Source organism: Chaetodon auriga, chromosome 16, assembly GCF_051107435.1.
Source record: "Chaetodon auriga isolate fChaAug3 chromosome 16, fChaAug3.hap1, whole genome shotgun sequence".
Classification (NCBI taxonomy): Eukaryota; Metazoa; Chordata; class Actinopteri; order Chaetodontiformes; family Chaetodontidae; genus Chaetodon; species Chaetodon auriga.
Genome location: NC_135089.1, coordinates 3,118,168 through 3,143,492, shown reverse-complemented (window position 1 = coordinate 3,143,492; position 25,325 = coordinate 3,118,168). Strand labels below are relative to the sequence as shown.

The window sequence follows — 25,325 nt, the reverse complement described above, 5'->3', positions numbered from 1 at the left end:
CAAGACCTGCACCACGCCCCACCGACCGACCAATCAGCACCAAGCTCTGTGACCTGCAGTAACCTCCCCTTTCAGTCGGCTGGGTCCACCAATCAGATGTTACGCTTCTATCACGCCTCCACCGACTTCCTTAATGAGATTTATGCGGTTAATGTACTGGGTCACTGTAACCCGAACAGTTTTATTAAAGTGGTTTTGTTAATTTTTATCCCACTCACATTATCATGTCCGTCTACAGTCCACGCGACGATAAATGAGTAACCCGGGAAAAAGTGAAAAAAATCACAAAGTGGTCTGAAGCCGTTTAGGAACGTTTCTGACCCTCCTAAATTCTATGTTTCTGTCGAAGGACTAATTTCCCTGAGGGTTTTTTTATGTGTGGGAGGTGTCTGAGTTCATCTCAGCTGAGCCTCGACTCGTATTTCAAAGCGGAACTTAGGTTGACTTTGAGCTCAGTGTGTGTTTCTACACGAACCAGTAATCCCGTTTTTACAATCGTTTAGTAGCGGCGATGGCAGCCCTCCGAACGGTGAGTTCATTGACAAATGTCTGTGTGCTGCTTATCATCTGTTTACATTGACTGTCGAAGTAAATGATTAACTTAAATAGGCGATAAGTGCGCCGGTAATTACAGAGAAAACAAACCCTTATCGCGGACCGATGTGTCTGTCCCGCCAGCATCGAGGGAGGCAAAACAAAACAGACTGGAAAGGTCATTAAACCAAACTCCGTGCTGAAATCTGCTAATTAAAACTGTCTTCCTTATCAGCTAAAAATAACACATAATAAAACAGGAGCCGAGGCCTTCTGTGCATTCTTTTGGGTCCGACGACAAATTCGTCTTACATCTACTCAATTTATTGGACCTTATTTTGAGAAATTACTATTTTTTAAAAGTTACCTAACCCAGCGCATCTTAACTACATTCCGCGGTTTTGGTGAATGGTGGGGGGCAAACCACATAGAAGATTTGTAGATTATCAGTGTGCCGAATTCAAAGACATGTTCTGTTGATACTGAACTAGTCGTTGTTTTGGTTCAATGTAGTTAGTAAGGACGCTTTTATTAAGTTTTCAGTCACTTGTCCAATTTTTAAAATAGAGTTTGGCGTGAGGCTAGAAGGCAGCACCCATCTCTCTTGCCTAAGATGCATACAGAATATGCCAAGTGTTAAGTGTTTGTATAATCACCTCATTATACATATACAACACATTTCGCATTTGTAGTTAATAAAGTCACCTATGTTGCTGCTGGCTAAGAGTTTAATGTTGACGCTAGACAAAAATGCTAACTAGCATTGCTAATTGAACTTAAATTCCAGACTCTGGGTCCAAATGAACCAAAAAAAAGAATAGCATTTAATGCGTCAGATGCTACAAACATCACAGCAAATACATATATTTAAGTTTGTACAAACACATATACAATCACTCAGAGTTGCAATAAAGGCAACACTTGCATCATCCATTCAGCAACATGCACACATGGGCTCCTGCACCAGAGTCGCTGTGCAAGTTTATGCAGAAGTTAGTGAAGCACCAGTTATGCTCTCCTCTACAGAACACGGACTGCCATGTGGCTGGCGAACGTATGAGAGGCAGGATAAAGTCAGACTGGGCACCGTGTTTAGGAATGTGAGATCATTGTGAAAGGCCACCACTGCAGATCAAAAGATTAAGATTAATGGTTTTTAAGCATTCAGCTGACTGGACATTTCAGCCATATGCAAGTTAAACACGAATGGAAATAACATGCTACACTGCCTGTCCAGTGTGGAGTCACCTGAATATGTGCCTCATTCTAATTACAGCACAGTAGGCAGCACCAGCTGTCTCCTGCAGGCATGGTGCAGGCGAAGTGATTGGTGCAGTGACACACACCCACAAACACACAATGTCGGACACGGTGTCCCTGAGTATTCCCAAAGCTGGATGAATACTTGACACCTGGAAAGAAGATACATCACATGCAGTATTGCAATAAGTTGCAGAGTAAAACCTTTACACTTATGACTACTAGTCCTGTATATAGACGTCTGTCACGGTGAGTGTGTCGTCTTGCAAAGACTTTTGTCATGTTTCCTTTGCAGGCACTCCATGGACGACTTGTTCAGGCCCTCCCCTTTTCCTTTGGCTCGCTGCGGTTTGCGAGCTCCTTTAAGGTAATGAGGAAAAGGTTAACGTATTCTTTCTCGCCAGGTGAGACCTGCGTCACCTCCATCCAGCCTGATTTGCCCTCTGGCGTGCCTGTACATGTCTGGTGTTTTGTCTTGAAGCACAGGACATTTATAGATCATTATGAGAAGACGGACTCTTCGACTTAGAATTTAAAGTGTCTTTCCCCTCCCTCTGTCTCTCCCTCACTGTCTGCCTGTCATAATTATTTAATTTAGTTTAATTGCTCTTGATTCATTGTGTCTAATTGTCCAGACATGTCAGCACCTCAACTGACTCTGTATAACTCTCGACTAATTGTCCTTTGTAAAGCATGCTCTGCCAATAACCATGATATAAAAACAATCACTGTACTCGTTGCCCGCTCTGCTCTTGTCCTGTCTACTTCTTTTCTCTTCCCGTCGCCGGCTCGCTTGTCCGCCTCCATCTCAGGCAGCAGATCTCGTCATCGAACGCAACGCGGTATGCAACCCCAAGCCCAACCCCTCCACCCTGGTGTTTGGCAAACACTTCTCCGACCACATGCTGACCATCAACTGGTCGGAGAAGGGCGGCTGGGAAGCTCCTCAGATCAAACCTTTCCAGAACCTGTCACTGCACCCTGCCAGCTCTGCCCTGCATTACTCCATAGAGGTGAGTGAACGCCCTGCTGGCAGATCTGTGGCATTCCTGATGTTTTCACTGAGTGCAGCAACTCCTGCTCCTGTGGTTCAACTGGCAAAAGTAACATAGACCAAGACTTTTATGCAAAACGACTGACGAAAGACGGTCACGTGGAGCGAGTGATGCGCAGTTAGTAGAAGCTTAGTAAACGCTTTACTTGTCTCACAAACTTGTTGATGCCTGCCTGTCTTCTGTCCAGCTGTTTGAAGGCATGAAGGCGTTCCGTGGAGTGGACAACCACATCCGTCTGTTCAGACCCATGCTGAACATGGAGAGGATGCATCGAAGCGCCGACAGAAGCTGCCTTCCCGTGAGTTTGTACCCCACCTCGCCCTCCACAAACCCTCAGTGAGGATTCTTGCTAGTATCAGACCTTTCGTGCAGGCCGGGTTATGGTGTTTGGGTTGGAGCCAATGTTTGAGCAGTTTCTTGGCCAGTTCTTGGCCTACAGTGGGTGAAGTTTTCCCATGTATAGTGTGCTGAATTGATGAGGTGGTGAACTTGGTTTGGTATCTTCTTGCATAGAGAAAACTCAACCTAAAATGCAGCACCTCAGGCCAATGCCTGGGGTGGGAGAAAGAACGTAAACATAGGACGAAGGTCCTGAAGGAGGTCCATGGGCCAATGTACTTCATTGCTTTAGTGCTTCCACTAACAGCTTTCACACCTGTCCAATAACTGGCACTGGCACTAATTAAAGGCACTTCCTGCTTTAGCCTTCAAACAGTTCATACTTCCTCTTCTGTACTCTGTAGCAACATGTCCAACACAGCTCCTCGTTGTTTCGCCATAGTGCGTCTTCACATGCCTTAAATGATTCTCTTTGTTCTAAGTTGTCAAGGTGAGGCAGGTTACATTTCAGACTGCCACCCTGAACCTGTCAGCCCTCCATGATGTTACGCAACTGCTTGGCAACATGCCCAGTTTAGACATATGACCCAGACATGTCCTGATGCAAGACTTAATTTTTTAGCACGAGTTCAGGACACAGCAAAGTCGTTTTTTTACATGACTCATTAAAAATGTGGCTGCATTGTGAATAATAACAAACCAATAAATAAGGTAGATAAACGCATTGAAATGTTCGCCTGTGACATTTTAAAACAGACAGTAGCACAGTTACACAGCCATATCCATCTAAAGTTTGCTAACATTAGCTAGCTAAAACAGAGCAACAGTAGCACACACAAACAAGATAATAAACTCAGGTACACAGCCATATCTGAAGTTTGCCAACATTAGCTAGTGTTTGCTTATATCTAAAGTTTGCTAACATTAGCTAGTGTTTGCTAATATCTAAAATTTGCTACCAGTAGCTAGTGTTTGCTTATATCTAAAGTTTGCTAACATTAGCTAGTGTTTGCTAATATCTGTCTAAATTTAGCTAATATTGGGAAGTGCTAGCTAATGTTAGCAAACTTAAGATAGATATGGCTGTGTAGCTGATGTCATTATCTTCATTGCGTGTGCCACTGTTGCTCTGTGTTTTAGCATGTTACAGGCTAACATTTCACTTACTTAACTCTGTAAATAAATCAGATAAAAGCATTGAAATGTAAATTTGCGACATTTTAAAACAGACAGTAGCACAAGTCTCACACACAGCCATATCTATCTAAAGTTTGCTAACATTAGCTAACACTAGCTACTTGGTCAAGTCAGGCTGTAGGAGCAAAACTAACATTTTTCATCAGTAAATGGAAGAATATTTAGAATATAGAATAATATTATATGTTATTTCTTCAATTAAATGTTAAACTCTTTAAGGCCGGTTCATTTAATTATTCTACAGTTACATCAAAGGATTTAGCCCCGTTTTTAAAGCCCAGCATCCCAAGAGTTACATAGATGAGACAAAAATAAAGGTCAGACACAAAACAATGAAATCATTCTGCCAATGAATGTAAAGCCTCATATCAGGTCACTTCACACCTGCTTCATTTGTAATGAACAGCTCAGTTCATTATGGGGTCAGCTGTGTTACTAAAGCAGTAAAGACCGAAGAAAGCGAAGCAGTGATGAAGAGATGACAGTTAATGTTCTTGTCTTTTTCTTTTGTAGCTGTTTGATAAAGGTGAACTGCTGGAGTGCATCAGGAAGCTGGTGGAGGTTGACCAGGACTGGGTTCCACACTCCCTGGATGCCAGCCTTTACATCAGACCCACCTTCATAGGAACTGAGGTGAGCTTTAGCTTTAGCCTTAGCAGTGCAAACAAAGGGATCACATTCAGACTGTAGTTGAACGCCTGCCTGCCTTCTCCTCTTCCTCGCCCTCCTCCAGCCGTCGCTTGGCGTGTCTCGGGCAGGAAAGGCTATGATCTTTGTCATCATCGGCCCAGTGGGACCATACTTTGCCACGGGATCCTTCAACCCTGTTTCTCTGCTGGCGGACCCTTCGTTTGTCAGGGCTTGGCAAGGAGGCGTCGGGGCCTATAAGATGGGAGGGTGAGTTTGAGCAAATCGTTGGTTACAACACTGGAACTGCGTTTTGAAGTGTGAGGATAAGAAAACGGACAAATGTGACGTTTCTATTTGTTTGTTTTTGCAGAATTAGGTCATCGTGATGAACATGAGTAGAACTCTAAAGTAGCACACGAGCTTTGCAGCGCTGTCATGGCTGAGTAAGGTTTCTGAAGCGCTTCACGCCACAGCTGTGTTTTTGTTCAGCGGGTCCGGACAAAGTGCAACTGTTCGGATTTTCCACTCGGCTCATGAGGCCTGGGAAGGCAGCCCCAGAGCTGGCTGGAATCAGCGTCACATCGGTGCCAAAAAAGACAGACGCGTGGACATTTTGTTCCGTGATAGCAGGGAAATGACAGAAGATTAACGTATGACAACTCAAAATGTCCTCCATGAGTCGGCCTCGGTGTGATGTGTGGGGAGGGTTGTGAGTGTTGCAGTGCTCGTGATGGAGATGCATGCGGGTTTAGAAGCAGCCTGTTTTTAATCACAGAGGCGGAGACGTTCGGGCTCACTGATAGGACAGTTCATCATTAAGGTTATTACGTCTCTGCTCTTCCTGCTGCGACAAAGATCTGACGAGCTGCATTTCACCCTGCCTTAAAAGACAGCCAAAGGAATGAGGCTGGACAAGTGAGAAACCCTGAACGACCTCATGAACTTCACACACAGCACAGTGGACTTAGTCATTATTATAAAACATCATTTTTCATCAGAAGTGTGAAAGGCTCCAGCGGTTTGCTCTGCAGATCCCGTCAGCGCTCCTCTAATCTCCACTCATTCCACACAGCCTCTAATCGCAGGCCTGAGTCTGCTATCCTGAAGGAACACATGCTCAGCTGCAGCCTGGTTACATAACACCAGTGGCAACCCACTCCACTCGCTAAGCCAACAGAGTCTGCTGCCCTCCCATCAAACGGCGAGGACGCACTTCAGCTATGAGGCCTGATTTAGCAGCAGCGTCACGGGACGGCAGGGTGGACGTTTCAGGACGGTTGCTCTGCGTGTTCCTGCCATGTTGTCACGTTTATTTCATGTGTGTTTCTGCATGAGAAAGACTCATAAAACTGGATCAGTTTAGTTTATTTTTGATTCCCAAATGTGAATGTAAGGAGCTTCTTACTTTCTTTTAGCTGATTCTTTTGATATAACAGGACTTCTGCGGATATCCAGGTCAAGTCGTCTGTGCACGAATCGTTGATTAGCAACTGCACTTTGACACGTTGGCTAACCTCTCTAAACCGATACCTCTTGTGGGGCTGAAAAGGAGAGTAAAGACTGGATTTATTTCACTCTGGTGCACAGAAACACGAGTTCACTCAGACACTCACAGACATTTGTCTTTTCTGCTAGCGCGTTGATGCTAACATCTGCACATGTGGACGACACATCAGGGCCGTGCGTCTGATGGCCTTTTCTGAACCCTGTAGCGGCTAAAAATGAATTTGTGCTGCCGAAACTTTGTGACGCACAATAAAAAGTGGACAAATTTGTGCGGCGAAGCATGACTCATCACTGGAGTCTTTACTGCGAGCTGCGTTGTTCATTGTTCATTGAAATCCTCACGCTCACGAGGGTGTAATGTTTTCAGGAATCGTGGTAGTGCTGCTTATTTCTCATGATGTTCTCTAATTTCATGGCAGGTGTTACTTCAGTGAGAGGAAACTTGGTCTAGATTTTTGTTGAGATAAGGTGACGTTTACCACCAGGATCCTTCCTGCTCGGTGCGCAGACACCTGCCTGTGCATGCTGCTCTGCTGTCATTCGTTTGTTTGAAACACTAAACCGTGGCTGCCTCGTTCTCAGCTGGCCGCGTTAGAGGTGCATATCTAATTTCTCCTGAGATCTTTTGGAAAGTCCCTGTGTGAAACTGAACCATCCAAAGCGCTGCTTCACGTGCCACAGCCTCAGATATTCAGTGTGTACAGAACAAAGGAAAAATCGAAAATCAGAATGACTCACTGCTGTTTTAACCCTCCGCAGGAACTACGGCCCCACGATAGCGGTGCAGAACGAGGCGGTGAAGCGCGGCTGTCAGCAGGTTCTGTGGCTGTACGGAGAACAGGAGGAGATCACCGAGGTCGGCACCATGAACCTCTTCATCTACTGGACCAATGAGAACGGAGGTCAGACTCTTTTCTGTCTCGAGTGTTTCTGAGTCACTGAAATACAGGATGCTCCAGGGTCTCCTGTCCACATCGAGTGTTACTTTGACTGAAGGTAAAATTCGGGATGTGTGTCTGCAGAGAAAGAGCTGGTGACGCCTCCTCTGGATGGAATCATTCTCCCAGGAGTCACCAGACAGTCTCTGCTGGACCTGGCCAGAGACTGGGTAAGACAGCCAGAGGAGACCAAACACAGACTCAGATCACATCGTCCTCAGCCGCACAGCCACTTTAAGCACATGCACAGGATCATTATGGGATGTTCTGATTTAAAAGAGCCGTTCTGTTGAGATCAAACCCCAGCGAGCTCTTCAGAGTTGGCCTGAGTGTCTCCAAACTTTGCTCACAACCCCCTGAATTATCCCACGAGGGGCCACCATCAGATATTTCTTTATTCTATGAGCCCAAAAGGCTGAAAGCTGCTGCAGCAGATCCTCAAACTTTGATCCCACCTTGATGTTTATCGCTCTCCGTGTGTCTGTCAGGGTGAGTTTAAGGTGACGGAGCGCACGATGGGCATGAAGGAGCTGCTGGGGGCCGTGGATGCCGGGAGGGTCCTGGAGGTGTTTGGAGCAGGGACGGCCTGTGTGGTCTGTCCTGTCGGCAGCCTCCTCTACAGAGGACAGGTAGGACTGAGCAGCTCCTCCGTCTTATCAGTGGGTCACAGGCTCAGTCAACAGTGAGTTCAGCTGGAGATAGATTTAACAGGCATTTAAAGGAAAATCTTAAAGGTTGTAACTTTAAATGACAGATCGCATCACTCTGTGTAGTGAAGTCTTCCTTTGTTCAGCTGCTCACTGTCACTGTCTGCTGACTGGAGACCTGCTCACATGAATCCACTTATCTGAGCGCTCATAAACACGCTGACTGTTAATCGTCCTGGGTGGTGAAATGTAACGTCCGCCGTGGCCTCTCTCCTCCTCTCTCAGACGTACCAGATCCCGACGATGCAGAACGGTCCGGACCTGGCAAAGAGGTTCCACAAAGAGCTTACTGATATTCAGGTGAGAGCGCTGACGTTCAGAGACACTCTGCACAGAAAGTGACGTGAGGGTTGGTGACTCCAAGTGGCCGAAAAAGGGAACTGTTAGAAAAACATGATGACCTGCTAAAGGAAAGCAGAGGCTTTGACAGGGTGAAGGTCTGATAATGAGGAGTTTCTCGCTGCTGTTTAGGCCAATTAGTACAATTTACGTCAACATTCAGTGACTGAATCAGGGCTGATTATTATCATTGTCAGTTAATGTCAATTGATTAGTCTATGAAAAGGAAATAAATGGTGAAAAAAGATTCAGAAATACTAAAATTTACAATGTATAAACAAGCCTGATTCCAAAAAGGTTGAGACGCTCTGCAAAACAAAGAGATCATTTCCTCATAAACTCACCTGAAAACAGTCCAAAGACATTAGGTTTAATGTTTGAGCTCATCAGCTTCACTGGTTTCTGTAAATATCTGCTTATTGTGAATCTGATGCAGCAGTTTCAAAGACTGGGGAAGATGTGGAACGCTCCAAAAACACCTGTGTGGATCATTCCACAGGTAAACAGGCTCATTGGTGACAGGTGAGAGGATCATGAGTGGGGCGATCATCATGAGCCAGAGAAACAGGCTGCTTACAAGGTCATGAAACAATGAAAGGTCGCACCACAAAATCCGTTTTCTATTCTGAGAGGCATCCTGGAGGCGAGGATGCAGCGAGGTTCACCACTTTGTGAACACATGATTGGATGAAGGAGATGAACACATGAGCTCAGGGACAGCGTACCATCAGGATTTTAAAAGAGAAAAACAGCAAGTGGAGAATCTTTGGCTGTTTTTCTCCACTGGATGTGACTCAAAATGCAAACTGCAGCCCCAGTGCAACAAAATGTGGAACTTGAAGCGTCTCATAGTGCAGCTTTAACTTCTCCTTCAAAAAGCATCCAATAAAACCTTTTTTCCTTTCACTCTTCTTCTCTCGCTTCATCCAGTACGGACGCAAACCGAGCGACTGGGCACCGCTGGTCGTTTAAACAGCCTCACTGCACATGCCAGTCGTATCAACAGTTCCAGGATTCCAGTTTTGACGACCAGCAGCCCCCCCACCCCCCCACCGGACCCCCACCTCCAAACCCACTAATGCACTCCATCTTACTCACCCAGGACTCTTCATAGGAAAACGGTTGGTGGTTGAATGTAAAGGCTTGATTTGGAAAGCAATATTAACAACAATATGCAACGTTCTGACTTGACCTTTGACCCCGAGGACAAAGCCGGAAAAACAGCCGTCATAGGAAGGAAGACAACAAGTTCTCGAAGCGTAAAGACGACGTGTGCCTGGAGGTGATTTCTGTCAGCGTAGCATGACTGCGCTCAAATCTGTAAATGGGTCAGTTTTAACGGTTGAACTGACAGTGCTTATCGCTAACCGCACAAACACTCACTCGCATCAACGCTGCATTCTGGCTTTAACAAAAAAAAAAAAAAAAAAAAAAGAGGCACAAACTGACATGTTTTAGACAGAGGATGTAAAATATTTGCAGTAGTAAAGCAGAAACATCGTGTGTAGGACGTAACATTAGACGCATCCTGTGAGCGCTGTTACCAACCAATGTATAAAAATGTATTTCACAAGAGGAAAAACGTACGTTAACGATAACCTTTGCTGTTTTCTCCCAAACTGTTAACTGTGTGTTTGTAACGACCCGAGCGCCGCCGTCGTCTTCATGGGGCCACGTCACGTCGACGCCGGTTTGCACTGACCTTGTTTTAACGTCGCCGACGTGTCTGAGTGTGACTCAGCTTTTAGGAAGGAAGCCAGAGCGACTTCCACGTTTGTTGGTTTTGTTTGTTTGGAATACGACTGCACAAAAATCGAAGAGGTTGAGATTAAAAAGGCGAAGTCGACGTGAGCTTTAGCACAAACGGTTGGACAGAGGGCCGCTGAGGAAGAGGAGGGCCGCTGAGGAAGAGGAGGGCCTGCAGTTCCTCCTGCACTAGTCTGTGTTTTATCAGTATGAAATCAATGTGTCGTAGCTCGTGCTGTTGTTTTAGGGTGTTTTTCCTCGTTTTGGTGTGAAATTCGGCCGACTGTCTTCCAAAGTGTTTTCTTCTGAGTGTATATTTTGATTTCCCGCCGCCTGCTGTTCACCGCTCTCTCCTGAAGTGCCTGACCTCTGTCTGTTCGTGGTTTCTGTGGATCCTCAGACACTCGTTTGCTTCTCCAGTTTGTGCACTCGGGGATGTAGCTGGATTCTTTGAGTACTGTCTTTTTTTAAATGTGCTCTTACTTTTACTCTGTTTTTACAATAAATCTGATCTGAGCTCAGTCTTTGTTTGCTTCTGAGGTTCTTTAATTTACTTGCTTTTCCAGTTCAACTTCAGGATTTCAGACTAACATCATTCACAACACGTTCACCCATAAAAGGAGCAGCTCGACATTTTGGGAAATAGCCATATCAGCTGGTTAGCTTAGCTTAGCACAAAGAATGGAAACAGAGGGAAACTGCTAGCCTGGATCTGTTCAAAGGTAACAACACCTCTAAAGCTCACCGATCAACACGTTTTATGTTGTTTAAGCCTTGCAAAAATTACGTTTCAGGGGGTTTATGCATCAGACTACAACCTCCACGAGTCTGCTGGTTGCCTTTTTATTTTTTTTTTGCAAATTGTCAGTTTTACACTTTGGTTTTTGTACAGACTAAAAAAATTAGATGTAACTTGTTGATTAGCTGTAGAGGTGCTACTTGATGGATTTTTTAGCTGTCTCTCTAGTTCCAGTTGTTTTACGCTAAGCTAACCCGCTACTAGCTGCAGCCTTGGTGCACTGATCAGACATAAAATACTGTGGTATCCATCATCGAGCCTCAGCTACACTTCAGCTCTTCACCGGAAAATAAACAAGCCATTTCTAAAAATGCTCAACTATTAGTCCACCAGTTTTAAGAAAAACATCATATGTCATAGTTTTCAGTCAGAAAACTACACCAGGTTAAATACATTCTTCATCTATGAATACGGCAGATGTAAGTTTTGTAATTCTACGAGTTGATATCAGATCAGAGATTATGTTTGAGAAAAAAAAGATGCTAAAAACTAAAACGTTCTTGGATCACCCCGTGTGTTTTTCTGAGTAATGGTGATAAATGTACGGCCTACTGCTCCTCTTCCTTTTGGGAGATGCCGTCAAACAGGGCCGACGTGTGCTCGCCCAGCGGGTTGTAGAGGAAGGCTTCGATCTCTCCGCCGCCGTTGACGCTTTTCTGGAAGTGGATTTCCAGCAGATCCTGCAGGGTCTCCCGCTCCATGACGTCAGGGATTCCCGTCAGCAGCACCGTCCGAGGACACAGAGACATCTTGGTCTGGAAGGGAAACACCGCAGACACAAAGCAGGGTTCGGATATTCATCTGGAGCCGCTTAATACTGCAAAAAATACAGCTAGAACTCCAACGTTTCACCCAAAGGCGAATCAGAGCGCGAAGCTTCTGCAGCTCCTCTTGCTCCACAGCCTCCTAACAAACACGTACCTTCAGGTTTGTAATGTTTCCGCTGAGGAAAGGAGTCACTCTCACTCTGTGCATCTGTTGTAGCTTCACTTCATGGTACTCTGTATCTGTCAGACCTTTGGCCACTGGCAGGAGAAAGACTCATCAGCTGGGACTCAGACCTCCAATAACGTTCCACTGTCTCAGTGTTAAATATAACAGCTTCCTCACCGTCCTTCTCCACAAACGTGAGGACCACAGTCCAAGAGTCCGGCATCATTTCACAGTTGTCCACTTCTCCGCCTCCGTTTCTCCTCTTGGAGAAGTGGATCTCCAGCTTGTTCAGCAGGGTCTCCGTGTCCATCCTGGGCAGGTTGGAGATTAATATGCGGCGAGGACAAACCTCAGAGTCTATCTGCAGGACAGAGAGGCACAGATCACTCACGGGAAATTAATACTGACTCCAAGAGGTTTAGAAAACTCTGATTTGCATGTCTCCGTCTCTGCTGCACCTCCACCAGGCTGGGCACCATCAGCTGAACCGGTCTGGCCTCCACAGTGATGATGCACTCTCCTCCCAGCTCCACCCGGTGCCTCTTCATGTCCAGGATCTTCTTGGCCACTGATGACAGAGGGAACACAGAATGATGGATCATGGATCTCACTGTCCTCCAGGAGGCATTTGAACCACACAGATTCTACCTCTGCCGGCAGCTTCCAGGTAAACTCACCTACGTCTTCCTCAAACGTAACCAGTGCCGTCCCCCCGTCCATCGGGTAATCTATCCGTGGTTCCATTTCAAATGTCGGCGTGTCGGATGGCTTTCCCGTCAACCCGTTGAAGACCACGTCCCTCTCAGGTACGGCGCTGAACACCTGAAATCAAAAGGTACAGGTGTGCTGAACATGGCGCGGCTGGCTGCAGGCGGCGGCGCGTTGAGTGAGATAAACGTACATCAGTCTGCTGCTTCAGATGTTCGTTCTGGGCCTCCTCCTCCCTCAGGGCCGCCTTCACTGCCTGGATCTCCTCCATCAGTTTAGCCTCATCCTGCAGCATCAGGTCCAGCCGAGCCTGCGAGACAGAAAACTGCTGCTCAGTGAGGCTGTGACATCAAGTGAAGGAACAATAAGACAAAAACACCTTCAGACTTTAATAAAGATCCAGACCTTCTCATTTTCAATCTTCTGCTCGAAGGCGCGCTTGTCCTCCGCCAGACTCTGGGTCAGTTTCTCGGTGCGCTGTCTGAACTCCCGAGTCAGCTCCTTCCGGACGTCTCTGCTGGTGGCGAGCTCCTTCTGCTCCTGCAGCAGCTGCTCATGTCTTTTCTGTGGACACACAGGCTGCTCTGTATTTAACATGTACAACAAACTCATGTACTGCACTGAAGTACTCGAATACAGGCCGAGTATTCAGAGCTCAGACGCTGTGTGCGTTCATGCTGAAGCTGTTCGTCTAACAATCAGAGGCTTTAAAGTTTCCTTATAGCTCCATTTTTGTCATCTCTGCAAACGACCAGAAATAAAGTAAATGTGAGGAGCTGGTCCTTGTTTCTCCACCTGCCTCCTACCAACCAGGAGGTCATGTGCACCTTGTAGTTGGTGATTAAAGCCTTGACTCCCTCCAAGGTGTCCGGGGATGGCAGTGAGACGTCCACCACAGAAAAACTCTACAGCATAAAGACACAGGTGGAGGGTAAACAAACAAATCAAAGACACGCCTCTCTTCAGGTTGGATTATCAGTCAGTAACGAACACAAGCTTTGAGTTTGTATTTTTTATGAGGATGTATTTAAAACAGAAATCCAACCAGTGTTTCAGTGATGTTAAGAGCAGCTCAGCCCACAGACGAAAAGACACGAACATTACTGATGCATTTTGTAAATCCTCGTGTGTGATATTTATGTTTGACATCATGAACAGGAAGAAGAAGAATGACGCCTCACCTCGTCCGATGACATAGTGAAAGTGATCTGGAAGAAATGACAAAATACTAAAGCTTTCACATGCTGTCAACCGAATTCACTGCTAATTCACTTTAATGTGCTTTTTAAGATATGACCAACAAACAGTGTCGATGAGGAGAAACACTTTAAAGCTCACACTGAGGGACCGCCGTCTCAGCGACTCTTAAAAACTTTAAAAACGTCTGAATATCTTTAAATAAATCAGATTCAACAAAACGTATGACAGCTGAAGGCAAACACACTTCATACTGATGTGTTCGTCTAAACTCAGACTTTTCTACTCTTCATTAAAAGGCAGCTGGATAAGAACTTACCTACTACCGACGATCTGCGCTGGAATCCCACTTATCCTTTCAGTTTCTTTTTCCCAGCCACCCTGAACGCGTCTGGTTTCTCCATCAGGGGGCGCTGCAAGTGGCGACGATCGCTGTGTCCCAATTCAGCGGCTACATCCTTCGGAGGGTGAAGTTGAAGGCCGATTACGTCATAACGCTGCGCGAAGTTTTGCTCTTGTGTTCTCCTGCTGTCAGTCCTCGTTTACCTGAGTGAACTTACCTGGTCACTCACCTTTTCAGCTTCTCGTGGGGCGGCGGTCCTGGTAAGAGACTCATTGATTCGTTGTGTTTTCAGATTCATCTGCGTTTCTTCTCACTTTATGCTCATACATGAGTTTTGGAGGGAGTAAACTTTGAGGATTTAATTTCCATGTTTCTGATCGACGGCCATGATGATGATGGTCATCCTTCTTTCTGAGCCTCCTAATTAACATCCTGTCTGTGTAATCTGAAGATGCTTGTGTCTAAAATGTACTGTGTGTTGTTTTTTTCCAGTCGGTGTAACCCACTGATGATTTTTTTTTTTTTTAATCCCTGGTCCTGCAGTGAACATGCCTCGGCCGTGATTCTGAACCCCACATTTCATGGTAGCCTGCGCTGTAACGTAAAGGGGCCATATTTCCGACGGCACCGAACGCAGCACTATGAGTGATGAGGAAAGGAAGTGAGGTAGGTGAGGAATTGACGTGGAAAAAAGAAATGTGGATATTTAGTACACAACTTCAAATTTAAATAATTTCAAAATAAAAGCACGTTAAATGTATATGACAGGTGTCAAACAAACACGAGCTGTCAGCTCGAGGACACCAGAAAGACTTCAGTGTAACAGGTGTGGAGAGGAGAAACAGGCCAAGTTAAACTGCTTTAGAGGGAGATCACACACACCTGTGGAGGGTGAACGTACACACACTCAACATTCAGTCATTTGAAAATATGAAAAAAAAGACTTGTGTACATATATATAATATACTTAATGCCAAAGTTTAAAGAAAGACTGACATGAACCCATCCAACAGTTGTCACCAGGAGCAGGTAGTTTACTGAGAGCTGATCAGATTTTAGAACCGTGTTCGTGTCCTCGGATGTTTTAGTGACTCAGGTTCAAGTTTGCAGCCATTTTCATTTTATTATTGACACAAAATGAACCTTTATTGCCAGCTCATCAAATGTCATCATGATGTTAAGTTGAACACCATGAAGCACACGAATGTTTGTCTTAAGGTGGAAATCTACTCTTTACATGTCAAACTTTGAAATCCAGCTCACAGCCTGATTAGTTTTTGATGTGTTAACGTCAAACAGCTTCTTAAATTGTGACGTTACACCTGACAGCCGCCACCTTTTGAAAGCATTTATCCATTTCAAAAGAATTTCCACAAGTATTGACTGAAATCATGTAGGAACCAGATCAATAATCATCAGGATATACAGATTCTACCAGACAGTGACGGTTACATTGCTGAAGAAAACGCCGATGGCTGCAATGACAATAAATGTGGTTTTATTTACTTTGAGCATTTTCCTCCGAAACAACTCAAAAGGGAGAAAATGTCAATAACGAGTCGACAGTTGAAATCCGTTTTTTAACATTTATTTGTGAAATCAGGTGAAGTTAGAATCTGAGCTTCTGGAAGAACCACTTGTTCTTGCCCGTCTTGTACCTGAAAACAGAAAAAACAAATGTAGCACCGGTGACCAAACTGAACTGCATCACACATTAAACATCACGCTGATTGGCCTCTGAAGGTCCAATCAGAACACATGGATTTGATGTACTTTTAAGAACTGAACCTTTCAGTTGCCCTCCATATCAACATCTGAACAGGAAGCCGAGGAGGCGTTAAGGAAAAAAGGAATCCAACAAGCCCACACGAGCTCTTCCAGCAGGGGACTCACCTCTCCTCAAACTTGACCTTGGCCTCCCGCCTGGCTTTGCGCTTGAGAGCAGGGTCCCTGAAGACGTCCTTGTTGACAACAGTTTTGTCCAGAGGAATATCCACAGAGTATCTGAAGGAAAAGAGGACAACGATCGAGTTACAGACCCTCCACGGATTCAAGGACGGTTTCTTTAGCCGGTTTTAAAGTCCTCGTTTACGACTTTCTGATGCAAAACAGCCGAACAGTTTTACATTAGAGGCGTCTCACATGAGCAGCTGGAGTTTTCAAAAGAAGATGAGCATCACTTTATCACCATCACTAAACTGCTCATCAAACCTAGGTTACCTGAAGTTATGCGGCCTTTGATGCAGCTGACTAAATACAGGCAACATATTTAAGTGATAAAAACAAGTTTATAACATCTGTTCAACAATCATCATTTGTCATGTTCAATATTGCTCCAGCACAACATCCAGTGCCTAAATTCAGGTTTATGTACAAAACCATCTTCCTATTCACTTCATATCCCGTCTCATTTACACAACCTGCCGACAGTTTAACATCTATTAACAGTGATTAGAAAAAGGAACTGATTCCTGCATCTGGAGCCACAACAGAACTGCTTCCTGAGAGCGCGATTAGGACTCATTTTAGAGGAAAAACACTGGACCTGAATCTATAAACGGTTCCATCAGCTCCAGACAAAACATGACAAGTTCATACACCAGGAAGGAAACACACACCGTTTGGATGGTCTCAGATGTTTACACTGATTTGTGTAAATGAAAACTTGTTTGAAAGATGAAGGAACACTCCTTAGCTTTAGCTCACTGCTAGCACTACATGCAAAAGCATTTATAAGTTCAGCAGCTGGATGTTTTCTGACACCAATACACCTCATGACCACAGGTTTGCACCACTGACTTTTAAAGCAAAGCGCCATCACCACACTGATATTGTTGGAGAAAACGTGCTGTACGTATGCTACCACCACCACCACCAAACAATGGAAGATCCTCCCACAGGAAATCAGCATCGACAGGGGACACTCACCTGGTGGGCATGAGGTGGTTGTAGTTGAACACCTTGACGAAGGCCTTGATCTTGGACCTCTTGGCGATCTTCTTCTTGCCCATGGTTGTGGTCACCTTACGGGGATAGCGGTCGATGCCTGCGACCAGAGCGTGGCTGTAAGGACGGTCGGCTGTGCCATCATCAATGTTCTGCAACGAGGCATGAATAAAAGGGATTGTGATATGAGGCGGACCATCCACAATGAAAAAACAGCTGTGATTCTTTGACATCACTCCTGCAATTTCACATACGTCTAATGTGATTTTGGTCAGTACTGTTGGTGTCAGATCGTGGGAAAAATGCAGTTATCTCCATTACAGATGAACATGGAGCGCTGACAGTGAATGAACTGGTACATGTTCTGTTGAGGCGTGTACACATTCAGTGGAATCTCTTCTTCAGACCCATCATTAATGTGCCTTCTTAAGCAGCAAATATCATCCAGCCAGAGCCATGTTTTACCTTGACGATGACAGCTTTGCGCCCGGCGTAGCGTCCAGCTAGGACCATGACCACCTTCCCAGGCTTCATAAACTTGCCCATTCCTGCCACAAAGAAAACATGGTCAACTCATGCATCACCGCAGCAAATTCAACGCATCACAAGCAACATTACCCGCGTGAAGCTGACCGACTCAAACACTGAAACTTTTTAAGTTTTCGTGTCGTTGTTACTGCCTGACTAGCTGGCTAAGTTAGCATTAGCCTCCAGCTAGGAAACGGATTTCAGACCATTTCCACAGCCTGTAACATTTATTCAGCTTTGACACACGCTGATCATACGATTACAGCTGGTTAAACTAGAATTACACTACATAAGTCTTAACGCAGCCTGAGCATATACAACGGGTCTCTTTAAATGACGGTTCAGACGGGGACTGTGTGTCTACATCAAGGAAGCTGCCATGTTGAAATGAACCGTACGGAGACGAAACGCTGCATTAACATCTTATTTTGTGACTTTGTCAAATATAAAGACACGAAAATAGCACTCGTATATTAACTAAAGAAGTGACTGACGTAGTGTGATGTGATAAAAACTGTAAAAAATAGGCAGATTTACGGCGATGGTTAAAGATTGTTTCAAAGGAAATTCCACTCACTGATGCTGTTCTACGGCCACCGCTAACAGGAAAGGAAGTCGAGAACGTGTTTGTCAACTTTGACCCTGCCGAATAACTACGTCACTTCCGGGTGTGATTTTCTGAACGTAAATAGAGTCCCGATCTTTTTGTAGTTTCCAGTGAAGAAATGCATCAGTGCGGAACACGTAGAACGGAACACCCTGGTCTCAGAATAGAAAAATGTAAATCTGTACCCACGGATTTACAAACGGTGCCCGCCGATGCGTGAAACAGTTCGAAACCCAACGTTCCGTACCCGCCGGAACCATCAGCATCGGTGGACACCATTTGTAAATCCGTGGGTACGGTTTGCAAATCCGCGTAAAACGGTACAGAACCGTTTTTTTTTTTTTTTTCAGTTTTAATTTTTTCTTTGTTTCAAATATATGTTCTGTTTGTACAAGACACGGTGATCGTCGCCGCGGAACGGAACCGTACTGTTTTACACATCGGCGAGTACGGAATGTAGGGTACCGTACCGGTTTGTAAACCATTAGCACGGATTAACTGCTTTCTTCTCACCTGACACCAGGGGGTTCCGTAGTTTCCTAATGTCTTTAAAACTGAAAGGATGAGGACTCATAAGCATCACAGTGGTTCATTTGGTTTGTTTAATTCATTTACAGCTGCAGGGATGCATTAAACATGATAAAAACCAAAAAATAAACACAATTCATATATCCCAATATATTTATATATTTTGTGATTAAAGCAATGAAATAAATAGAACAAATAGCACAATTTAAACGAGTCAGTGTCTTTTTTTTCCAGACTGAACGACTAAAGTTCAGCAGCTACACGTTTTCTGATATGTTCGACCTCAGCGCTGAGCCAAAACATGACGACTAGTAAATAAATAAAATGTCTCTTTACGTAAATCACAACATAAAAGTTGAACAAAACACAACAAAATGGGAAAACAGGAAACAAAATAAAGCATTACATTTACTACACCTTGCCCGAACAGAACACAAAGTTTCCACTGACACAGTAACATAAAATAAACGATAAAATGCGTCTCCAGGTGCACTAATGGAATTAGATTTTCGTCTCAGCAAATAAAAACGCAGTGATCTTTTATCAGCATGCCTACTCACACATCCACGTGGGCCCAGGAACACTGAAGTTTAATCCCATGAACAGCAGGGAAACATACAGCAGATATAAACTAACCTCAGTTTAATAGCATCTATGGTTTGTACATTCAGAATTTCAGGATATCATACGTGCAACTCGGCTGTCTCAGGAAGATAAAAACAAATGAGAAACTGAACCTTTTCTATCCTACGATCATGTCACATATGAGATGTGAGCCATCACATCCTTAAATAAATCCTTATCACACATTATCATTTCAGTTGAAGTACACCTGAACAGGAGAAAAGCAGCAGTTCATACAGGGTCTAACTGTTCGCACACCTCAACAACCGTGCAAGAAGAGATAAACAGCGTGGCTTTAAAATGGAGCTGACAGCGTATAACAGCTGCATAATGTCACACAACACTTCACTTGACGTTTGCCCCGTGCATCATGATGCCTGCTGTACGGCATTTTCATGTCTAGTTGACCTGAGTGCTGCTGTTCAGCATCACGATCAACCAACGTGCTGCGATAATGAGCTCCATCGCAGAAGTCGCTGTGAACGATGGAGCGGTACATCACTCCTGGTTACTGTGTGGAAGCACAGTATCTAGAAGTGTTCTGCTCATTATTTTCCTTCCTCCACTGTCAAAGTGGGACCACATTACAGTACTGACTACTGTACAAGTCCAGCCTCTCTTTGCTGCATAGGTTAGGGCCCTGTCACGGGGGGGCGGGGAGGGTTCGGTCATCTGCTAATCACCGCTTTGTTAAATCTGTCCGGTGGAAATAAATCCTGAGTTCGATGTGAAATACTCTGGCTCTACGCTCTCATGATTTTCACATTTAACTCTGTGAATTAAGATTTTATTTCTGCCAAACCACAGCTGGTGGTGATTTTTGGGACAGTGGAAAGACGAACCACAAGTTTCAATTTGTTTCTGCCGCGTTTCAACGAAATGTGTTTTGCGATGCTAAAATGACTGTTTTTGTAAATGGAGTCTGGTGGCTTTGGTGAGAGCGGCTGTTTCTGGTTAAATCATGTCCCCATTAGTCACTCAGACACAGAAACATGTGAAAACAGTGTCCATGATCACAGATAAGTTTGACCGGACTGTGGCGACACTGAAATCGTGGACCAGCATCAAGTTTTTCTGATGGAAACTCTGGGAATGAGCGCAAAGGCTGCAAAGGTCAGGAAGGCTGCACTACAGATGAGGTAATCTCGATCTCCATTCTAAGGCATGTTCACAGTACAAGTGGCACTGTCATCTTGACATTTTGGCATCTTAAACAAAGTGGGATACGCAGGTTATGGCTGCTTATGGCTGAAGCTCACACGGCGTGATCATCCATGCATGTACTGTAGACATCGAACACTTGCACTGCAGATGGGTGGCTACTTAAATAACCTTTAATAAGGTTACAGACTTACGGCACAAAGTCATTCTTTTGGTCCTGAATGCCACGTAAGAGCAGTGTAGTTTAGCCGAGAAAATACTTGATTTCTGACACAGATTCAGGACTTGTTGTGTTTTTGGTCCCTCCTCAGAAAGCATCCTTTATATTCTTCAGCTGCCGAACAGCCAGGTCCACTGGGAGGTTGAATTTGAGGTGGCTGATGCGGCCCAGGATTCGCAGGGCTCCTTCGAAGCCGGTCTGGGCCATGTAGCTCCAGGCCTGGTAGTGCGGGTGTATCAGAGTCCCAGACTTACAGAGCAGGTTGAGCCACGACACCAGCCGCTGCTCGTTCAGAGCCATGCACACCAGCGCTTTGAACTCTGTGTCTGGTCCTCGTTTGTAGCGTCCGTGCTCCTTCAGCACAGTGTGAACGGCCCACAGCAGAGACTGTTTGGGGGTGACCGTCACCGGGCCGCCCCCTATTGGCAGGCTGAAGGACTGTGAGAGCTGGCGGGCCGGTGACTCCACGAAGGCCTTCCCGTTTTTGGAGTGGTAATATTTCACAAAGAGCTCCCACGGGTGCATTGTCTGTGGAGCTGGTCTGTAAGGCAGCAGGCAGGAGATGGGCGCCAGCACCAGGCTCATGGTCTGGGAGGGCGAGAAGAGGCCGTGAGCCAACAAGTCTTTCAGAGCAAGCGCCAGCTCCTTCCTCACAGAGGCCGTCAGCTCGTCCCGAGGTCCCAGAGCCGCGTTGCTGGTGTAGTTGACGACATGCTCGAGGGAGGGCTGTCTGCAGGAGGCCAGCACTCGCACCTTGTCCACGGCTGCCTCCAGACGCTGCAGCAGGGGCCCGTAGTCCTGCACCGCCGACTCCTGGGGCCACATGCTCTGAGGAACGTGGCCCGGCGCGCAGCCAAACTGGCTCGCGGCGAAGATTTGCAGCACGGCGAGGGCTTTCTGGATCAGCTGAAGGCCGGTCTCTCGCATCTTCTGCGCCTGCTCCGGGTCCACTGCAGCGAGAGGTGGAGAACCAGAGGAATAAATTTATACTGGACAGAAGCAATCGAATTAATCTCATTAACGATCACACTCTGTAATAATCGGTTGGGTTTGTCTGTTGGAAGTTTCTGCCTGCTTAAGACGCACGACTCACTCTGACACATGGTTCAAAAACAGGCGGACATACAGGTGTCTGACGCAGAGCTGTGAGTCAGGCCTCTCCTGGTTTTATCACTGCAAACATTACTTGCATTCTTGAAACTGACCTTTCTTCTTCGCTCCTGGAGTTCTGGCATCGGTCCCTGCTGCTCGCGGCTGCTGGGTGTGTCCACCATCAGATAAGAGAGGGTTCCCCACCTCATCTTTAGGAGGGAAAAGCAGAGTCATTCATTAAAGCAATAAAGAAAATTACAAGTGTGGCATCGAACCTCGGATCCACTTCAATGACAGCTTGGACTGTGCGGCCGTACCCTGGATGAAGCTGATGAACATCTCCAGGTCTCTGATCTGGGTCTTGAGCTGCTCCACCAGCTGCTCTTTGACCCTGGCTGGGTTCACGATCTGAGCGATGGCAGCGTCCACTCTCTGTCTCAGCTCCTCGGGCGATAAGTTCCCGATGTCCTCGTTAAGGTTCACATCCAACTTCTTGATCAGCTCGTCAATGATGACCTGAAACACGTAACACAGCCTGCAGGTGAACGCTGATTCCCCACAGGTGGAGTCTGCAGTTGTAGATTTCTAGGAGTGTTTTGTGTTCGTGAGAAGCTCCATCATCAACGCTGCATTCACAAGCTAACTGCATATTATCTAAGACTAAAGCCCGGAGCATTCAAGGAGCAGGCGTTTGACTTGTGTCACCTGATCTGAAACAGGCAAACATGACGCTGTGTGCTCAACAAGTCCTGATCATTCGGGTTTGACACAAACCTGCAGATTACACCTGTCGGGCTTCTCATTTGCCTTGTTTTAATCATCACTTTCTCTATGAAAACGAGCAGTAGGTTAGTCTGGGGATTCACGGCTGGTCAGACGACCTGCAGCCGGTATGACACGTCATCAGGTGGCGAGTGTCACATGGTTTCCCACCTTCTGCCTCTCCATGACGACAGACTGCGGCAGCGAGTCGTAGCTGCCCTCCTGATAGGCGAAGCGCTCCAGATCATCCAGCTGTGTCTTCAGCTGGAAAATGAGATCCTTCTGCTTTTCCCTCTGAGCCTCCAGGCGCTCCCTCTTCTCCCTCTCACTCTGACGGGAGAAACACACCATCAGTTTCATTTCCACAGACAGAGAGCGCCGAGTGACCACAAAACCACAGCGAACAGCGTGAGGGACAATTCACCATACCGACGCCAACATCAATATTTAAGACTGCACGGAGTCACGCTCACAACATTTACACAGAAACACACAAAGCAAACTCTCAGAGAGACACCGGGTATCATACTCACCAGATCCCCCTGCAAGTAAAGCATGCAACAAGGGAGAAATGACATAAAAAGACCTTTAGGGTGGAGAATAAGACGGGCAAGAGCTGCTAAACATGAAGAGGTGAGGCCGAGGACTAAATGTAAAGAGGCAGGGAGTCAACAACGGCAGGAACAAAGCCGGCGGCTTCACCGCCGCAGTGCACACAGAAACCTTTATTAAACAGATCTGCTGCAGGCCTTCATTGAACCTGCAGCCTCTGACTCACACACTCGCAGCAGGAAGCAGCTTTTTCCAATGGAGATAAGAGATCTGTGGGAGCAAACAGAGGTGGGCGCAGCAGCCTCGAGCGTGACGCAACACGGCGCTGTAATGAGCTTCAACGAGAAATCTAGGTGTCCTGCTGCAGATCAGTGTGTGATTGATTGTTAAATGTCTCTGTGAAGTCTCTGCATGACTGACAGCTGAATGCTGACTGAACCTGCAGCTAACCACTCAATTCATCAATTATTAGTGGTTTAAAAAAGTCAGAAAATAGTGAAAAATATCAGTCGCAACTGTCTAAATCCCTGCGTGAGACTTGAAGAATAAAACCACAAAATATGCAGGAAACCAACACATGAACCAAAGAACGCTGGACGACGGGAATGTTGTTCACTTCTGCCTCAAAAATAAGTTTTTATCAGTTTATTTTCTTTCCGCTAACGAATCTGTTTATCACACACACACACACACACACACACTGTTAATCTCACACCTGTGGCCATGGATGGAAATAGAAAAGCGGAGTAATTACAGTCCAAATCTACGTGGTGATGTAATAGGGATCCAAAATAAGAATAACTGAATTAAGGGCCCTCCATCACTTGATTGGCAGGTGTCAAAAGAGGTGTGTGTGCAGGACGGTGTGTGTGTGTGTGTGTGTGTGTGTGTGTGTGTGTGTGTGTGTGTGTGTGTGTGTGTGCGCGCAGGACGGTGTGTGTGCGGGATCTTGGTGGCTCCATAAATCCAGAAACCTCACCGAGTTCTCCAGCTGCTTGGCGTCCTGAGCTCTGCAGCCCACCACATGCGGGCAGCCCCTGAAGGCGAACTCCTCCAGCTCGGCCAGCATCCTCTCCTTCTCTTCGCTCTGAGCGTGGACGATCTGCTTCAGGCGGAACTGAACCTGAGCGAAGTGCGAGGTGAGGGCGAGGAGCGAGGAGTTCAGCAAGTCCTGCTCCTCCTCCAGCTTCTCCAGCCTCACGGCCATTTCCTCCTCCGTGGACGAGCACCTCTGCGGCGGCTGGCCGGCGGTCCCGCTCCCGCTCTCATCCTCGGGACTGGCCACAGCGCCCACCGGTGCCCATCGCTCCCCTGCGCCGGCCAAGACAGCCTCGCTGTCCGAGGCTGACAGCTCCTCTGTGGACATTTTGGATGACGGAGTTCACTCCAGCTGTTTGTCTTCGTCGCCACTTTATCAACACTTTGTTCCCGATGCTTCGTTTTCTCCTGCTGCGCAGACGACAACACGGTTCACGATCAGCACCGAGGAAACAGGTGCATCGCCATCTTGGGAAGGATGATTCATACGTCAAAGCGGAGACGCGTCAAACTCACTTTACGCAGCGAGGAAATACCGGAAGTATGGCACGGTTTTCGTCAGAATAAAAGCATCCATATTACCAATTTAAAATGGGAAATTGTAACTCTTGAGCAGCTTATTATGTGGTCGGTTTTATGATCCTTAGATAAATAAAAGTATCAATACCACAATAAAAAAAACTTGATTAGTAGTAAAATTCCTGCATTGAAAAATTAAACAAAGTGGAAACAGAATCAAATCAGAAAAATGTAATACTCAGTTACATCCTACCGCTGTGTAATGTACTGTATATTCATTTACATTTCTGAAAACACGTCTGTCTCCTGCATTCAGAGGAGAAAAGAATGTTAAAAGCTTATTTAAGTTTTAGGTATTTGAGCTACGTGAAAGTACACCCAATTATTTGTTGTGTAGTGCGTAAAATTAAACGTAATTATCGGCTTTTATTTTGAATTGTATAATCGGAAGTGTCGATATCTACACCTACCGAGCTTTACTGCTCACAAAGGGGAGGATAAACCCAAATAACAATCC

At 45.9% G+C, this 25,325-nt stretch overlaps 4 protein-coding genes across 4 annotated transcripts; 1 reads left to right on the top strand and 3 right to left on the bottom strand.

Moving 5' to 3' along the window:
* The first annotated feature begins 137 nt into the window (after positions 1-137).
* bcat2 (branched chain amino-acid transaminase 2, mitochondrial) lies at positions 138-10,772 on the top strand. Its single transcript, XM_076752508.1, has 11 exons — positions 138-529; positions 2,090-2,161; positions 2,607-2,807; positions 3,037-3,147; positions 4,899-5,018; positions 5,119-5,282; positions 7,281-7,423; positions 7,544-7,629; positions 7,948-8,088; positions 8,392-8,466; positions 9,436-10,772. Exons 1-11 carry the CDS (start codon positions 512-514, stop codon positions 9,475-9,477), a joined length of 1,173 nt encoding a protein of 390 aa, XP_076608623.1. The 5' UTR covers positions 138-511; the 3' UTR covers positions 9,478-10,772.
* A 741-nt stretch (positions 10,773-11,513) lies between these two features.
* ifi35 (interferon-induced protein 35) lies at positions 11,514-14,260 on the bottom strand. The gene is made up of 10 exons (XM_076752509.1): positions 14,208-14,260; positions 13,873-13,899; positions 13,519-13,596; positions 13,097-13,255; positions 12,885-13,001; positions 12,661-12,805; positions 12,442-12,551; positions 12,161-12,344; positions 11,972-12,075; positions 11,514-11,805 (listed from the first exon to the last, which is right to left on the bottom strand). The coding sequence occupies exons 2-10, from the start codon at positions 13,885-13,887 to the stop codon at positions 11,599-11,601; spliced, it is 1,119 nt and encodes a 372-aa protein (XP_076608624.1). The 5' UTR covers positions 13,888-13,899; positions 14,208-14,260; the 3' UTR covers positions 11,514-11,598.
* A 1,543-nt stretch (positions 14,261-15,803) lies between these two features.
* rpl27 (ribosomal protein L27) lies at positions 15,804-18,375 on the bottom strand. Its single transcript, XM_076752516.1, has 5 exons — positions 18,283-18,375; positions 17,643-17,725; positions 17,160-17,329; positions 16,125-16,235; positions 15,804-15,889 (listed from the first exon to the last, which is right to left on the bottom strand). The coding sequence occupies exons 2-5, from the start codon at positions 17,721-17,723 to the stop codon at positions 15,841-15,843; spliced, it is 411 nt and encodes a 136-aa protein (XP_076608631.1). The 5' UTR covers positions 17,724-17,725; positions 18,283-18,375; the 3' UTR covers positions 15,804-15,840.
* Positions 18,376-18,891: 516 nt separating this feature from the next.
* On the bottom strand, positions 18,892-24,807 carry rundc1 (RUN domain containing 1). The gene is made up of 5 exons (XM_076752506.1): positions 24,231-24,807; positions 22,871-23,029; positions 22,255-22,453; positions 22,051-22,146; positions 18,892-21,795 (listed from the first exon to the last, which is right to left on the bottom strand). The coding sequence occupies exons 1-5, from the start codon at positions 24,615-24,617 to the stop codon at positions 20,933-20,935; spliced, it is 1,704 nt and encodes a 567-aa protein (XP_076608621.1). The 5' UTR covers positions 24,618-24,807; the 3' UTR covers positions 18,892-20,932.
* Positions 24,808-25,325: the final 518 nt, after the last annotated feature.

Bases quoted from the DNA above. Each gene is read 5' to 3' on its own strand.
- bcat2 (XM_076752508.1), top strand. The intron at 5,283-7,280 runs GTGAGTTTGAGC...AACCCTCCGCAG, and splicing joins GGGGCCTATAAGATGGGAGG to GAACTACGGCCCCACGATAG. The intron at 8,089-8,391 runs GTAGGACTGAGC...CTCCTCTCTCAG, and splicing joins GCCTCCTCTACAGAGGACAG to ACGTACCAGATCCCGACGAT.
- ifi35 (XM_076752509.1), bottom strand. The intron at 12,552-12,660 runs GTGAGTTTACCT...CTCTGTCATCAG, and splicing joins TACGTTTGAGGAAGACGTAG to TGGCCAAGAAGATCCTGGAC. The intron at 12,076-12,160 runs GTGAGGAAGCTG...TTCTCCTGCCAG, and splicing joins CACGTTTGTGGAGAAGGACG to TGGCCAAAGGTCTGACAGAT.
- rpl27 (XM_076752516.1), bottom strand. From the start codon at position 17,723: ATGGGCAAGTTTATGAAGCCTGGGAAGGTGGTCATGGTCCTAGCTGGA. The intron at 17,330-17,642 runs GTAAAACATGGC...GCCTCGTTGCAG, and splicing joins GCAAAGCTGTCATCGTCAAG to AACATTGATGATGGCACAGC. The intron at 16,236-17,159 runs GTGAGTGTCCCC...CTTTTCCTTCAG, and splicing joins AACCACCTCATGCCCACCAG to ATACTCTGTGGATATTCCTC.
- rundc1 (XM_076752506.1), bottom strand. From the start codon at position 24,617: ATGTCCACAGAGGAGCTGTCAGCCTCGGACAGCGAGGCTGTCTTGGCC. The intron at 23,030-24,230 runs GTGAGGTTTCTG...TTCTCCCGTCAG, and splicing joins CCAAGCAGCTGGAGAACTCG to AGTGAGAGGGAGAAGAGGGA. The intron at 21,796-22,050 runs GTCAGTTTCAAG...CTCTCGCTGCAG, and splicing joins TCCAGGAGCGAAGAAGAAAG to TGGACCCGGAGCAGGCGCAG.